The 17,982-nt window shown below is 39.6% G+C and overlaps 1 protein-coding gene across 1 annotated transcript; it reads left to right on the top strand.

Moving 5' to 3' along the window:
* Window positions 1-1,303: 1,303 nt before the first annotated feature.
* pepd (peptidase D) lies at window positions 1,304-15,106 on the top strand. The gene is made up of 15 exons (XM_070930496.1): window positions 1,304-1,351; window positions 2,945-3,128; window positions 3,695-3,822; window positions 4,472-4,535; window positions 6,653-6,700; window positions 6,987-7,048; window positions 7,809-7,853; window positions 8,815-8,890; window positions 9,563-9,609; window positions 10,227-10,295; window positions 11,210-11,287; window positions 11,393-11,541; window positions 12,061-12,245; window positions 13,721-13,912; window positions 14,766-15,106. The coding sequence occupies exons 1-15, from the start codon at window positions 1,335-1,337 to the stop codon at window positions 14,907-14,909; spliced, it is 1,488 nt and encodes a 495-aa protein (XP_070786597.1). The 5' UTR covers window positions 1,304-1,334; the 3' UTR covers window positions 14,910-15,106.
* Window positions 15,107-17,982: the final 2,876 nt, after the last annotated feature.

The raw sequence follows: 17,982 nt of genomic DNA on the forward strand, positions 1-17,982 counted from the left end.
TTTAAAGGCACGAAAAAGCCAGAAGTTATTCACAACAGTCACAGCTGTCCAGGAAAAACTAATAGAGTCATATTCTCTAGTGTTTCATAGTTGAATTGAAGGCTGCCTTATGTGTTTAGTGAGTTTCTTAACCACTGGGCACTTGATAAAAGATTACTTTAGTCCATTTCTAACATGTAAAAACACTAGTTATAAAGCTAGCTGTCTTGTTTGAAAAACTCACTGGCTAAGCACCAGAAACCAATGTATGACTAAATAATTAAATACAAGCATCTCGCCATGTATGCATGTGAAAGTATAAACACATTGTGAGTTCCCTGTAGATTATAGAACAGGTTCTAATGTTCTTAATGTGAGCTCATTGATATTCATGGCCATGGATAGTTTCACTTCCTCAGCACATGACAAAAAAAGAACCAAAAGGAGATCTCCAGTGTGACTCTACAAGGTCAGGTGTCTTAATTGTGCTCTTCCTCTTTTCAATTAAAAAAAACCAAAAAAAACCCCGAACATGTTCAGCAGATGTAGCTTGAATGATAATGAAACAAACAGGGAGCTGAGAGCTGGACGATATCTGCATGTGTATATGTATAGTATAACTACTTATAATTACAGCCCTTTTATATAAAAAAAAAAACTTTGAAATGGTTGTTTTAGCTACATTTATCTAATCAACAGCTCCAATATGTACATATTAAGTCATTGTAGCCCTCAGTGGACTTGACTTTGCCTAATTGTAGCCATACATGGAACTCAAGGTACTCGAAAATTGATTAATGTGGCAAAAAGACATAAACTGTATGCATCCTATTGCAAAAACATGTTGGGGGTAGCTTCTGTATTCTTCTCTGCACCTGTTTGCAACATTTGTTATTGTTGTTTGTATTTTTCTATAATAATTAAATCACAGAATTGTGTGTACTTGCTGCCCCCTTATTGCATTGTATTGTATTGTAAGGATGAAATCCACCACCAGTTTTATATCATTGGCAACTATAGTGCAATAATGTGACATTTAGGGGCAGTACAGCAGCAGTATTTTCAGTAGTAGCCGATGTGCCAGCATTGTTTTCTTTCTTCTTTTTAGCAATTAACTTTTCGTGTTTTAATTTGTGTGATGGTGTTTTCTCTTATTGACTGCAGCACTTTGTAAACGACAGCCGAGGTTGGAAAAATATCATCATATGATCCTCTCAATGCAACTTCACTGTCGAAGATGGTATTTCCTAAAGACCTGAACGCAGCACAATGCTGCGTCAGCTGATTTGCGCCAGAGACGTGCCATACTCACGTGACTCCTGTCAGCACGTGACAGTTTGGACCTGCACGTCAACATGGCTGCGGCACCTCGGTGAGTTGAGTTTTCTGTCTTTTTGACAGCCCTCTGACTGACGAGACTATGTATTTATTTATTTGTGGTCCGATAATTAATAGAGTCGCGTTAGCTTTTACTTCCAGTCCACCTCAAGATGTTCCCTCGCGAAACTCGCGAGCTCGTCTGACAATAAAGCAGTTGCCACGTATATGCAACACTGTCTCTGTCAAGCTGTGTAACTAACACCTAAATGTTTACAAGTTTAGTTTCGTAAGGATGTAGAGAAGAGATGTGTTACATGAATCATTGTCTCTATAATAAATAAGACGGAACACATTTCCATAACGGGGGAGATGGCACACTTTCAGCTGCCTTCAGTAAAAACGTGAACCTCATAAATTTAGCTTTCTTCCAAGTTTTCCTTAATGTGAAAGACAAATAATTTCTACAGTAAATGCATTTAGTTTCCAACCATTTTGTTTTGGGGCACTTTAGAATGAAGCAATGTTAACTGTGACCCCCCCATCACAGAGGTGCCTACTGTTTTATTTGAAGGATTTTTAGTCTGAAGAGGTGAAAGTATCCAATATATAACAAAAATTAGAGAAAATAAGTTAGGGAAATCATTTTGTATAACATAAGTTATTTTCTGTCTTATCCCTTTAATCATTTTTGACACCTCAGATTTATCTTGGGGGATCAGAACCCTCAAGGGATCTCAATAGAACAAGCCTGATTTTCATGTGGTTACGACATAACCCAGACAAGACTTCTTGTGATCGTTGCATAAAACCGTACAAGAAGCTGCTGTGGTAATCATAAAGTTGTCAGCAATCAGCGGACATACTGTGGTCTCTGCCCGAGATTGGAACAAACATCAGACACACTTTATGACATTATGTAATCCAGCACAACACCAGAAACTCTTCCCTCAGAAATTTACACAGTTTAACCAGTAACACAATCCTAAAAAAAAGTGCACATAATACATTTCACAAGGTATTGTTTTTATTTCTGGGCTATCGCTGGGCTTGGTATTTGGATTGCAGAGTTTACCACCTCACGGGGGCTGATCCGTCCTCACAGATACACAATAACACCTGTATACTCAGCAGTGAATGATAAAGTACTATGAGGTTATGGATTAACCTTTGGTAAAGTCCAGGCTGAATATGAAGATATGTTGTGTTTGTTATCTCATCAGGCCAGAGACCAAGATTTATAACCAAGAACTATCAGCTAAACGCATGTCTATCTGTCTATATCGATGTCCTAACTCTTTCTGGGGCAGGCTGGGATGTGGTTCCTCCACCTCTTAAGGCTGAAATGTACTGACCAAATCCTGAGGATTACCTCCAGATACAACTAAAAACATGACAGGTCCCCTCTCCTTGTGCTCTGTGTGTGTGTGTGTGTGTGTGTGTGTGTGTGTGTGGAAACCACAACATCTCCAGCTCAACAATTTAGAAGACATTAATTAAGTTCTTCCCACTGCAGCTGCTCTATACTTTTGTAAATAAGCACTACGATATCAGATATCATGGTAGGGACAGAGTTGACAAAATTATGTTATTTTAGGCTCAGTCTCTCCAACCACTACTACTATCTTCTGTCTCCCTGTCCTTCCAGATCTGTCTACTGGCTGGGTAATGACACCCTGAGGGTGTCTGCAGCCCTGTTTGCAGAGAACCGCCGGCGACTGTGCAAAGGGCTGAAAGCCAAAGACGCAGTGGTGTCGCAGTCAGTGGTGGTGCTGCAGGGAGGAGAGCAGAAGCAGAGGTACTGCACGGACACAGACCTCCTTTTCAGGCAGGTAAGTAGTCTTGAGTTGACTCCCAGATCGGTGCAAAACTAAGGCTGAGGTGGGGGGCAAGGTCTTGCATTTATTTATCCATCCATCCATGATCCCCAAGCCAGCAGTGAGTTTAAGTTCCTCCAGCATGTCCCGCGCCTAAAGCGCCCAGAGGACATTCTATTGAGGTCCCGCAAAAACCTCACCCAGCCTCTCCTAAAGTCAAGTCCAGTTCTGAGCTTCTGTGGCACTATTAATCTCCTCACCCTGTCAAAAATATGTAGGCCAGCCACAGCAGAGAAATCACTTGTGTTCATGATTTCAGTCTTTCCCAACACTCCCATCTAAGCTTGTGACTTGTAACAAAAATCAAAGGACACATTGATTTGATTGATTTGACATTGAAAGGTTTGTTTTGTTGTTGACCCCTGTGTTCACCTCTCTTAACGTAACTGGCCTAATCAATGACATTATCTTATATTTTTCATGTAATAATCTGCCCAACATGGACTAACTTCCTGCTTTCTTCTAGCTGACTATTATAATCTCCCTCACTAATGCTCTGGCTGATTGTCTGAATTGTGCAGGAGTCTTTCTTCCACTGGGCTTTTGGAGTGACCGAGGCTGACTGTTATGGAGCCATTGATGTGGACTCTGGGAAATCCATCCTTTTTGTTCCCAAACTGCCTGAGAGCTATGCTACTTGGATGGGAGAGTGAGTCACACTAATCTTCAAAGAGCTGTGTACATGGCCAACAATCATCAGCAGCTGGTCCGTAGCTGTGAGCTGTAACTTGAAGAAAGGGTTGACAAAGTCATGTGCTACACAGTTACATCTTTTACACCCAGTATAAAGGTGGTTTTATGTATGTTAGTTTATTGATTGTAAATGCCACCAACAACCATTTAAGACTTCATATTTTTGTCATCACGCAAGCCACCTCAGACATGTTTGACAATAGTGATACCAAAGCCTGCTGCAGGATATCCAGTCCACACGCTGCACATGTGTATGAAGAGTAAATTGTCCAAATGAGTTGTATTTATTTGTTTTTTTATTTATTATTTACAGTGTGTGGAAATTACATGCAGGCTCTTTTCACATGTTTTGCTCTTCCCTGATCTATAAACCCAAAAGCAACTTTTGTCATCTGACATATATACGTATAAAAAAAGGAGTTGCTTGATCAGCACTTGAATGTGCTGGCTTCTTCATTAGTTTTGCTTTCTCCCTCTGATCTTTGTCCTGAATACTTCAGTTCTGCTAGTGTCTAACCCCTCTGTTGTGTTTTCAGAGATCTAAGTCTGGTCGACTGTCGACTGTTCTTGACTTTACCTCTTGTGTGTTTTGCATCTGTTGACAGGATTTTTCCTAAAGAGCACTTCAAGGGGAAGTATGTTGTTGATGAGGTGCATTACGCCTGTGATGTAAGTCTGTCTTTGTTGGTGCTGGACTTAACAGCCTCTGTGTGTGTGTGTGTGTGTGTGTGTGTGTGTGTGTGTGAGACCTTTTTTCTGTGCAGTAACTGAACCTTGATGTTCAGTCACTGAGCCATGAAGTTACAGCAAAGGCCATGAGTGCCTCCGTAGACTGTTTTAAAGGTGAAAGGCATCATTATTTCATTGAACCTCCTGCCAAAAGATTATATTGGTGGTGCCAGATAGTACAACTAATAACAGGTTTGTATTTAGTACTTAACATCAAGTAAAAATCAATTCTGAAGCCTTTTGACACAATGTGTTTTTCAAAGGGATTAAAATAGAAATGAACATGCATGGAACATTTTAGATACTCTCTGAGGCCTGTGTGTGCTTGCATGTGATTGGATGTTTGGGGCATGCACACGCATTTGTGCTCTGGGGGCAAGTCCATGACATCAGTGGACAGTAGTGGAGCATCATACTGATAATTCATCTGTATCCTCTGACGGAGGTCAACCACCAAAATTGGGGACTTTAACAGCTTAGTCTAAAACATACATTCTTGTTCAGACTGTCTGAAAATGTTATTTTGAGAGTTTGTGAAAACAGTCATGTATATCTGTGTTGACTGCAGATTCCCAGGGGAGTTATATTGGAGGGTTGACAGCTCCAGTGCTATTTTGGAAGCGTGCATGTTGACAAATCCAAATAATACAATCAGACTATAATATCACAGCTTTGACTGGCCAACAAATCATTTCGAGGTTTGCATTTGAAATGGTCACGTCCAATTTTACATTCATATCTAGATTTACACTGTGATGTTTTGATGACTCATTCTGCTGATGATGCTTCTGGTATTTTTACATGTCCACACCTGCCTGAGGTGTTAGATTTCCTAATTAAGATTCCAATTATCACTTCAATCAACAGCCAAATCTTCCATGAGACAATAGCAGCTCAACACTGCAGTATGATATTAGAAAACATTGAATCCAGTAATAATTGTCTCTGCATTTGTATGACTAATACTGTCATCTAGTAGGACAAAGAAATCATTGCTGGTGTTCAGCACTCAGTTGGGACTGCTGCCTACAGAAGAACCTAAAAGACAACAATATTTCTTTTCCATAAGAACCAGGTCATGAATATTTGAGCAGGTTTCTGTTTTTCAAACACTCAGACGTGGGAGGTGTTGTTGCACACACACTTTCATCAGCACTGCCCTGATTAACATGCAAACAGTCCACCTTTAGGTTTTTGAGTGCAGCAGTTTGTGGAGAATAATGTGTTTTTCATTCTTTTAAAGTCCCTGGCCAGTGTTTACCTTCATCATTTATTGTTGGCAGAGTATTCTTGATATCCATATTTTTGGATTTGTGATGATATTTTATTGTTTTTTTTGTTATTGTTTTGTTATTTTTTAAGTGTTTTTGTTACCATTTGATTTTCCAAGTTTCGTGTTATTTCAGAAAAATCCTCATTGCTCTGCAAAGTTCTTTCATCTGGCTTAACTTGACAGACAAGTGTGTTTTACAACTACTGCATACACGAAAGAATCTTATTCTTACATAAAGCGTTAAAACTCAAACGTCTCCTATCAGATATTTTCTTTTTATCATGTGTAACTGATCAAATGGTTAAGGCGACCTTTTTTTACAGGTTGAAGTTATTGTTGCAGCTAATCATTGACTTATTGAATCACTGTTTATCTGAGAATGACATCCTCACAGCGACATTTAAAACTTTTAAGCATTATAGCATAATGTCTCAAAATTAAACTGCAATTTAGATTTAGATTTTAGGTGTTAGGGAGAGCTTTTTCTGCTTTGCAGAGACAACACAGTTATTGTTTTAGGAAGTCAGTTTTAGTGGTATTAATAATAATCACCACAGTGTCAGGGATCTGACATTTAAGCTGTTGGCAGAGGAGTAATAAAGTCGCTTGAGGTTTGTCATTCAGTGTGCTGCTGAGTACCAGAGAGGCCACGTAGCCACAGCGGCGTCTGTCAGACTGACCTTTATTCTGCAGCCTGAGAGCAGAAGAAAACTGGTGCTTGTTGGATCTGCTGCTCTACTGTGTCTCTCAGTCCTCTAATTGTTCCCTGTCTCCTTCCTTGCAGATTGTTGATGTCCTGTCCGACCTCAGACCAGCAGTGCTCCTAACGCTGGTATGCTGCTTGTGTCTCTGCTCTGTAGAGTGTAGTTAGCACAGTGCATCACTCATTCCTACCTGATTACAGCTAGTGGTGTATAGTGTTATTTGATATCAGATGGCTGGTCACAAGACCAATTCTTCAGGTGTGGTGTGTTCGTATCTTACTGAACCAACTTTAGGGATGGAAGCCTATTTCAGCCTGGAAATAAACCAATTGAATGTACCGTATTGACATTTATAAACACTTGGTGGTGATGTCATTTTACTTATTGTGGGTTCGTTTGTTTTTTTCCATGCAGCGAGGACAGAACACAGATAGCGGGAGCATCTGCCGTGAAGCCTCCTTTGAGGGAATTAGTCGGTATGTTCATTTGGTGTCAATTTACATTAACATAATTATACTTTGTTTGGTTGTTTTTTTCTTCTTTTATAACCAAGGATACAACAGACTCACATGCATACAGTTTGTTGCTGATTAACCTAATTCTGATTAGAATTGAATTAAGCAAACGTTCTTGCTTTTGCTTGTTAGTTATCAATTAATGGTTGTGCTACTGTTTTTCTTAGCACTGGTCTTTGTTCTTTTTTTAACTACATACATTTGATCTATCCTACGCTCTGACCCTAACTGCTCTCATATACTTATTTCAAAGCTGATGTAACCATTTGCATCACGTTGCATTTCAATAAGGAGAGTTCAATTGGATGTGTATAACAATATTTATTTAGGTTAGCAACAGAGAAAACATTTTTGGCGATTAGACTCGTCCGATGTGAAGCATCTTCATTAAGCGTCGGTGCATGTGAAGATAGAAATAGGACAGGACTCCCCGGAGTCGAGACGCTGGTGATGGTGGAGTAAAGCCAGCAGGTAGCTAATGGAAACTTTCAGTTGAATCTCGCTGGGGAGGAGGTGGGTTGTGCAATAGTAGGTCTGAAAGACAGAAGTGTAATGACACTTTCTAAGATGATTGGTCAGGTGTGGTGACATCTGAGTTGTGGACTCTGACAGCAGGAAGTAGTAGACATTCATCCATAGAGGAACAAATGCAGAATGTGAGGGAAGACATCAAACTTTCTGCTTCATTTATTTACAATGTTTCTGTTTCTTTTTTTATAAGCTTCCAAGTGAACAACACTCTTTTACACCCAGTCATTGTGGAATGGTAAGTCATTGAAATATGTTTTATAATATTATTCAGAAAGCCTACTCAAGATGAGAATAAAGACTGTACTGTAGTCTCTCCCTTAATTACCTAAAAGTTTCTTCTGTAGATTCTGCTACGTTTAACTCACAAACTCGGGCAATTACAGCTGCCCAGTCAGGTAATGGTGCAGCTTTCCTTTGGCTTGTTTTCTTCCCTCTTAGAATCAGAAGCCAGTCGGCACGGATGTAATGGACTTCGTGCTCGCCTGGTTGTCCTTGGCATTAGAGTTTGCACCCTCCAGATGAATTGACATTTTCTGAAATAAGGAGGAATGCTTCTCAGGCACACCTCCTGGGGAGAAAGACTTCATTGATGTTTCACATGGCTCCCTTTTAATGGGCTCTTTTTCTTTTCTTTTTTTTTACTTTCATTACTGTTACTATTGGTTACGACTACCTTGTGTTATTTATTTGTGTCTATTATTGTAGAAGTCCTTAATATTCTCCAGTATCTAGCTATCGAAGGTGCAGCTACTGCTTTCATAACATAAATGAATTAGAAATGGTGAGATCAGCAGGCATAAAGCTTCAGTTCTAATATGGTCTTTAAGCTTAGGTTCAAAGCAAAGACTGTGTTACATTTTATTGTGGTTTGAAACATGTTCAGCAGCTCTGCGACAGTAGATTATGAGAAAGTTTCCCACTGGAATTTCAAGAAACAACAGGTCTCATTTATATACAATGATCCTGGGAATGATGGAGGACCATCTGCCACACATTTGTTCTCTGCATGGGTCAGCCGTGTGTATTAGAAAGATGATAAAGATGATATAAAATAGTCTCTATTGCAGCCGTCACAATACAGATTTTGCTCGATGTGAGAGTTGTATGAATTCTCACATTCATCGTACTGTGCATTGATAAACTGGCAGTGATCAGAATGAGAGAGCGGCTCTCTCACTTCTTGTTTCTGTCTGCAGCCGTCTCATTAAGACTGATATGGAGCTGGAGGTTCTGCGCTACACCAACAGGATTTCCAGTGAAGCCCATAAAATGGTAAGATCCTTCTCAGCAAGACAGAGCACCAGCAAGGGTGCTCAAGTGAGTATAGTTTGAAATTTCAAACAATAAAAGAGAGGAATAGAGGGAAAAGTTCAGAATGAAATCAAACACCCAAAGTATCAAGCAGCTTATTAAGTTTAAAACTCGCCCAAAGGATCCCAGCTGTTAGGCTCCTCTAAGGCTTTAAACTGTTTAAATGCTATCGATTTTAACTTCGTCCCGTCGGTTGGAGGCCAGCAGTTAACAGAGATAGCCTTTGACCAATAAGCTGTAACACTATTTTACTTCAGCACAGGATTTCACTTTGTCGCCATGAATAATCTCTTCAGGGTTTGAGGAGCAGTTAACCTCTCAATGTTATCTGTCCTCTGAAATCACTTACCATGAGCGTTCAATATCGTGTTCCTCCTGTTACGAGTGTGATCATTAGACTATGTTTTCAGAGGTATGTTTTTACTCTTGTGTACCAATGAAACTACATTACAAAGTGCTACATGGCACGCTAGAGAGGACCTTAGGGGGTGACATGCACAGAGGATCGAGCATGTTGAGTCACTGCACCAACAGGTGCACACAGAATAGGACTATTGCAAAAGAGTCACTAACGGTTTTATCCAGTAGTTTTTAAGTTTTCTGATCACATATAATCACACTTTTTCTCTGTAGGTCATGAAGCATGTGAAGCCTGGACAGAAAGAATATGAAATGGAGAGGTAAGCGGTGCATTTTGTCATATGTCAGATGTATGAACCATGTTTGGTGACAAGAGGTAGAATGTCTGTCTACTGTTTTATGGTTATATCTACAGTGTATGTGATGATTGAAGGAGTCCTAGTCACTAAGCCAGAACAAAAAGAAATGTTATGTCTCAGTGCATGTTGGCACTGCAGTAACTGTAATTGTTTATTCAATCCATCTACATTCAGAACAGTGACAGTTTGTAGCTTCTAAAAGTCAATCTGAAGATACTGGGAGCAAAACCCAAAAGAGTCATTTGATAATTCAATAAATGTTTGTATATTTTATTAGGATTATTTGTGGTAAAAATAATGTTGTGTCAGAGCAGCTGTCAGTCATTCTCATTTGCCTTTGCTGTGTGAGGTGACGAGTCCAGGCTTCCTGGTACTTCGTGCCATGCTGTCGAGAAGTGTGTGGTGTGCTTTGACCGTGTGATGATTAAAGAGTGAGTGCTGAATGAATTCTTAAAAAGCATGCAGTCAGGAAGAGGGTAGTGGAAGTCCTTCAGCTAATTAGTGTTTTCTGTGATCTCTGCTGTGCTGAAATTGTTTACTTTCCTTTTTCTTACCGGGTGCTTTTTCTTTCTTTGCAGCCTGTTCCAGCACTACTGCTACAATAAAGGAGGGATGCGCCACACCTCGTACACATGCATCTGTGGAACGTAAGGCTTTGTCAGTGAATGTTTAACTGTTGCTGACATTATGCTTCTCCAAAGACGCATGCAAACAGGTAAACGGCGTAGGTCGCAGAGGCTTGCGGAGGAGCTGACGAGCACACCTCCAAAATCTGATTCCACTCCTGTCGGGAGGCGGGTTTACAACGGAAACAAACAACTAAACGCACTATATATTTATAAGTATGAAAGAAAAAGGCATGTGAACGTATACAAATGACACTTGTGCATGCTCGAGAAGCGCAATTACAGCCTTACTCAGTTACTTACCATAATTATTACTTAATTGATGAATTACATGCAGGGTATAATAAGGATGTTGTCAAATGGAATGAAAGGTAGCTTTGAGGTTAAAGAAGTTGCCAGTTCAAAGCTTAAGACATAGTCGTCTTCACATGTCACAGGCAGAGCATTGCTGTAACAACTATAATATTAGAAACACTTTACAATGCAGAATCCTGACTGTGTTATTGGCCAAACCAAGCCATGCCTGCTCAAACAGTACAACGTCAAATTCCTCTTTGTTGCAGGGTTACTATCAGCTAGCAGCATCATTATGGATGAAGACGTTGCTGCTAATCATGCTTTGGCCTTTTGTATTAAAGGCCATGTGTAATGAGTACTTCCTGTGGGATTAGTGGGCAGTGGATGCAAGCTATTTTGACCTGATCATCACAGTGATTCTTCAGAGAGGCACTGTGTCTGGGTCTTCTAGTTAAAAGTTAAAAGGAAATGAAACGTTGAAAGATTGGAACCCCTTTGATGTTGTATTGAAAAACATTGTTTAATTCAAATTAGTTTTCATGGTAGCTTTATATAAGTTGTATGCAATGCAATTACCACCTTGTAGTGTAGCAGTTATTCATAGTTATACTATATGTTGTGTTACTGTTTAACAACAGGGGCAATAACTCCTCCATTCTCCACTACGGCCATGCTGGGGCTCCAAATGACAAGACAATTACGGAGGGAGACATGTGGTGAGTAGCCTTCAGTAGTTTTTAACTTTTGGCTCAAAAACACAAACCAGAAGCATTGTGGAAACAAATTTGACTGAATCGATTTGGATGTTTTGTCCCCCGCAGTCTGTTCGACATGGGTGGCGAGTACTACTGCTACAGCTCAGACATCACCTGCTCCTTCCCAGCCAACGGCAAGTTCACTCCCGACCAGAGGGCCATCTATGAGGCCGTCCTCAAATCCTCCCGAGCTGCCATGGCTGCCATCAAACCAGGTTATCATCTTTTACCTGTTTATCATCAGTTTACATGTTGAATACATTTTACTGACCTATAAAAAGTAAAGTGAGGAAAGGTCCTTAAAATTGAATCTTCTGCCAGCATAGGGTTAACTGCTTGCTGGGGTCTTGCAAACAATATTTCTTTGATAATAATATTAACTACACATGTAACACGTGTCAATCTGGTTTGAAGATAATCCTTTTTAATCCCTTAGCAGGGAAATTTGCATTGTTACAGCAGCATATGGGATAGTGCAAGAGACATAAGTACAATATAGACAGTTATAAAAACTATAAGAACAATTATAAAAAAACAACTATAGTTTACAATTTACAAATTCACAGAAACGGATAAAGGAATTTTACTGTATTGCAAAGAGAGAAATACAGATATTGCACCATTTGTTATACATTCAAAAACATTAGATTAGATTCATAGCTACATTTTGAGACGCTTTCAGGCTTAGAAATAGGTTCTTCTCTTCTTGATCAACAAAGCCGTTTGTGTTGAAGGTGTGAAGTGGACTGACATGCACCGCCTGGCTGACCGGGTTCACCTGGAGGAGCTGGTTAAGATCGGCATCTTGAATGGCAGTGTGGAGGACATGTTCAAGGTCCACCTGGGCTCCATCTTCATGCCCCACGGCCTGGGACACCTGCTGGGCATCGACGTGCACGATGTGGGAGGATACCCAGAGGTGAGAAGTTAAACTCTGAGATTGCTCACATCACAGCCAACCAGCAGTTAGGTTTATAACAGTCAAAGTCTCTAGACAGAAGAAGAAAACACAGTCCTGTTCCTCCAATGTTGATGTGTCATCAATAATGGAGAGACCCTCGATGCAGAAGTGAGAGCAGAACAAAAAGAGGCCAAGCGGCAGGAACAAGTTCCGGAGGAGGGGACAGTGAAATGTTGTCTGAACTCTGAACACAGACGGTTTCAGGTTGTGGTGGAGGATTTTTTACAGTTATGCTCTTCTGACAACTAAATACAGAAGACCATTAACCCACAGTAGCTCCAGTGGAACTGCTGAGTGTTCACAAGCAGAAGGTGTCAGTAAGTGAAGCACACTGTGCAGCAGGGCTTGCTGAATGTGAATACAGGGCTCAGTCAGTCTGCAGATACATGCCAAACAATACTGTTGGCTAGTTTCAGTAACTACAGGAGATGGCTTAATGGACTGACACCAGAATTATTTTTCTTATCTGAGTAGAAATGTTTTGAGCACTGGACCAGAGAAACTGAGGTATTTTGCCCTTTTGAAGAACTGATTACATACATATATCCTACAGCATAGGTCACCAACAGGCGGACCGCGGTCCGAGTCCGGGCCCAGACGCCGTCCTATACGGACCCGGACCTATAATCAATAATTAAGGGATTTTAAATTTTGACGGGGGGCTTCCATTTTAACCTTTTCTAGTCTTTACGGCGCTGGTTCAGCGGATCAGGAAACTTATAGACAAATTGCATACGAGTTAAGCCAGCCCACGTGATGCTACTCAGCCAATCAAATCTGTGTATTCCAGGCAATAAACATTGCAACTCTGAATAGACAGACAAGAGAGGTGAGAGGCGAGTGACAGATGATAAGATGAGTTAACGATACAGGGAGAGAAGACACATTATTTATTGTGAAATTGGTTGAGACTGTTAAGTCAAGATGCGAAACAGTTAACAAAGAAAAAGAGGAACTCAAGCTGCTGCTACACTTTATTTTGTTTTTCTAAAATTAAGCACTTTATTTTAAGATGCACAATTTTTCAAAAGCTATTTTATTTATTTTCTCTATTATCTCTCTAATGCAGCCCTTCTTTACTTAATGAGAGAAGAACATTATACATATCTACAGTATTATATATCTGTATAGTAAAATGTTTTTGAATTGTACTTTCTTTATTTGATTTGACAGTCAGTTGTTGATTATATGCAGACATTGATACAACTACTAGACCACTTCAATACATATCACACTAAATCACAACACAAGTTAGACATTATGATGTTCTGGACCTTTGCTTGGGGAAATTTTCTCTAACTGGACCTCTTTGAATTTTAGTTGAATACCCCTGTCCTACAGTATACTTCATCCAAAATAAAAGAAATTCTAACTTAACACTCTTATCAAAAATGTTGCCACAGAGTTAACTGACAATCTGCACTGTTGTACAGGGGGTGGAGCGTATCAATGAGCCTGGACTGAAGAGTCTTCGGATGGGCCGCCTGGTGCAGGAGAGGATGGTCCTCACTGTGGAGCCCGGCATATACTTCATCAACCACCTGCTGGACCAGGCCCTGGCCAATCCTGCTCAGAGCTGCTTCATCAACAACCAAGTGCTGGAACGCTTCCGCGGCTTTGGAGGGGTCAGTCTGCCTGCAATTTCCTTTGGTTGCGTTTGTTGGATTGCAGCCCACTAATGCTGAACTTAACTCACCAGAGAATTCACAGGACAACACTTACTTGATACTTGGTCCACAGAATGACAACGTTGCTATTCTTTCATGTTTTGCAATAGGCTAAAAGCTGTAAATAATGTCACTTTAAGCATGAAACTGTCACGTAATGCAAAGTAAAGACTGCAATGTATGTTGTATTACCGTGTTGTCAGGAGCAATAGCTCCTGGTAGGGTCTTCCCAAGGCAGATTGGTCCATGGGGAGGGTCAAGACTAAGAGCGGTTGACAAAACCCCAATGAACAGGCGAAGGCAGAGCTGCGACACCTCGCCCGGAAAAGGGAAACTGGGTAACAGGAGCCAGACCTGGGCGAGGAGCTCTCCGGCAAGTGTCTGATGGCCAGGCCTTGACCCATGGGGCTTGGCCCGAAACAATCTCATGGAGTCGCCACCAGCAGGGATAGGCATCGGGGTCGGTGGGACTGCAAGCCAGGCAGCAAGCAAAGGCGGGGACCTAAGCATGCTGACCCCTGGCATCATAGACATCATAGGTTCTGGGGACGTGGAACATCACCTCACTGGCGGGAAAGGAACTAGAGCTGGTGCAGGAGGTGGAGCGGTACCAGCTCCATATAGTTGGTCTCATGTCTACGCAGAGCACTGGTTCTGGAACCAAACTCCTGTGTAGTGTGAAGTTAAAAACTTCTGCCATGTTCAACATATGAATTCTTATGTGCATTTACATGAACTGCGTTTGCCTTCGGACGTCTTCTGCTTTGACTCTACCGTGTTTGTCTGACTACTGTGTCACAACTGTGTGCAGGTTCGGATTGAAGATGACATTGCAGTGACAGCTGATGGCATAGAGCTGCTGACCTGCGTCCCTCGTACTGTGGAGGAGATTGAGGCTTTCATGGCAGACTCTGGAAAACCCTTCAGCCCCGTCGTCAGCAGTGAGAAAGTCTGAGCGGTACGCAGCCTCATATATCACTTATACAACAGATACAAAATTATTATTAAGCAGCAGCATTAATGCATGACAATAAGCAAAAAAAATGAAACGTTTCATACAGTATCTTTATAAAGCTTTCATAATGGTTTGAACATTGTGATAAATGTTGCCAATAACTTTGAAGAACAAACTCAAGTGTTTATTCTTGTGCCTCATGGAAAAAAGAAATGTAATTTTTAAAATAATTCTTATTCTTATATGTTCCTCTTTGTAAACGTTGATTCACAAAAAAATTCTGTGAAATAAACATTTTAATTTGCAACTGTGTGCAGCAGATTTGTTTATTTATTTAGTTTGCATTTTGTATAAGTATAGTTATGTCCCTCATAGATTTAATTGAATAATTTAATTGCATAATTAAGTCATCCTGAACTTTAAACACTGACGCGCTCAGTGCACAGTACTCATGGATCAGAGGTGAATAGTGGGAGGAACTGATAACATATACAAAGACAGTTGAACATTTGAGAAGTGCGGTGCTCAAGTTTCGAATGGAACTGATCTGTTAGAGCAGAAATGCTGGTTAATAAACAAGCATTGTCTAGATTAATGTGGTCCAAATAAAGTGTAATTATTTAGTACAAGGGTATCAATAAAATATTTTTAAATACTTTTTCCTGGTAAAGGTACCCAGTAAGTACAAGGGAAGAGGGGCCAAAGGTTAGGGAACAACTTTATTTGAAATGGGACTACATGTGAAATAAACTACATTAAGTATTTTTTTAATTATAGTGCTGATTTAATGAAGTTGGTGGTGTGCTTTGCGTTTGTACAACTATGTATTCTGTAATGTCTGCATTGTTGATCAAATGAGGTGGAAAAGGGGGGAAAAACAACAGTAGATAGATATCTTGAGTTGTTACAAAACCTAGATGTTAAAATAAAACATTGCAGAAAAATGTTAAGGACCACTTTTCTTTGCAGCACAGTACAGCTGTCATAGCAAATCATTTGGATCTTGGATCATTTTTATTGGGTAAAATTAAGAGTAATTAGTAATGGGCACATTTGAAATGTAATAGCCACTTTCCATACCTACCTGAAAAGCATCAATGGCCTGGGTGAAGTAGCACAGAAGAGACTTGCAGCTGTTAATTGATGGACTCCACCCCACCAGCAGGATAGGTCGGCACCTGTAGTCACGTGTGATTAAAGCATATTCAGCGGGAGCGGACGACAGGACGCGAGACGGGAAAAGAGAGCGGGACAATCAACAATTAATAGCTTTGTCATGATATCATGTTGTCATCTGCTGTCCCAAAATTTAAAATGACATACCACGACAGGAAGTATGTCTGTGATTGACTGGCGCGTGACTGTGAATATATATATATAAATATATAAATATATATATATAAATATAAATATATATATATAAATATATATATAAATATATATAAATATATATATATATAAATATATATAAATATATATATATATAAATATATATATATAAATATATATATATATATAAATATATATATATATATATATATAAATAAATATATATATATATAAATATATAAATATATATATATATAAAAATATATAAATATATATATATATATATATATATATATATATATATTCTTTGTATAACAAAGTCCTCCCTACATGAAGTCACTGTGGTAACAGTGAGACAGTGAGTGTGTATTCATTTTAGACCACCAGGTGGAAGCAGAGTTACAGTAATGTGTGACCGATGAGCTGCTTCATATGTTGCCTTTACTTTAGAAGTTCACGTGCAGGAATTATTAGAGAACTTCATTATGCACCAACATCTTTATGAATGTGTGTGCCTCCTGTCTGTCTGTCCGTCCGTCCGTCCTTAAATTACTTTAAAGGGCTTGTTAACTGGTAGAGTTTGCTGTAGTTTTTACACGTTAACACAACAAAAAATGCCTTAAATCATCTCATTTTGGCTTTTTAACATGCAAGGCAAGGCATGGCTGTAGAATCTGTCTTGTTTTTTAGAATTGTGACCAAGATACAAACTAAATGGGATGTTATACGATCAAAAAAAACAATCTGTCAGTGCTCTCAATGGACAAACTAAGTAATGGTGACACTGACCTCAGACCTAGTTTGATATTTCTGTGCTGCAATTTATTGGTACTTATTGGCCAACATGCTGTACATGATGCAGATATATCTGCAATAAGCCAATACCAGCTGATATGTATCGGCCTGGCCGATTAACGGCCTAGCTAACTCTACTCATGATCCACAGTATTATCCAATTTTAATACATAAATACATTTGGATTTGGATCAGATTGATTAAAGAATGAATCTATTGATTAATGGAGGGTTCACAACAGGCAGGTTTGTGCTTTTTTCGAGGTAACATTTGTCTCCATTTCACTTTTCATCTGACTTGTGTGATGATAATATACGTATAAACTGGCAGGACTTCTTTAATGTTGGATTTACAGAGGAAGATGGATTAGAGCAGAGCATAAACAATTCTGGCACCTAACTGGCTATTTTACAAATGTGCAAAGAGTGAATGAATTTAGACTATTAGACCATTGCCAATGATATCATAATTATAATATTGTTACAACTTGGAGCTGTTTTTGCAACTACAATAACTTAGAGATTTCATCAAATGCAAAATGACTCCTATAATTAGAGTTTGGTTTGCTTGGAGACTAAAAATGACTAAAAAGAGATCTAAGAAGGCTTAACCATCTGACATATGGCCTAATACTTTTAACCCCTTCGTGAGACCAAAGATCACATAAAAAGGCATGCTTGTTAACATGTTATACAAATCTCTTGGAAATAATACAAAACTACATTTGGAAACTAAAGAAAATCCACTATCCAATTTCAGCCTGGCATCAAGCTTACCAGTATCAGTATTGGTACATGCACAACTCAATAATATATCCAATACCCAATTGCAAGTGTACCTTTATACCAAAGATGAAATGTCTGCCTCGGTAGCCTTCATCAACAATGTGGATCTGGTTGATGCTCCAACTGGTCCTCCATGTTCTCAACCAACCTACGACAAAACTGCA

The sequence above is a fragment of the Enoplosus armatus genome, chromosome 1 (genome assembly GCF_043641665.1).
Source record: "Enoplosus armatus isolate fEnoArm2 chromosome 1, fEnoArm2.hap1, whole genome shotgun sequence".
Lineage (NCBI taxonomy): Eukaryota > Metazoa > Chordata > Actinopteri > Centrarchiformes > Enoplosidae > Enoplosus > Enoplosus armatus.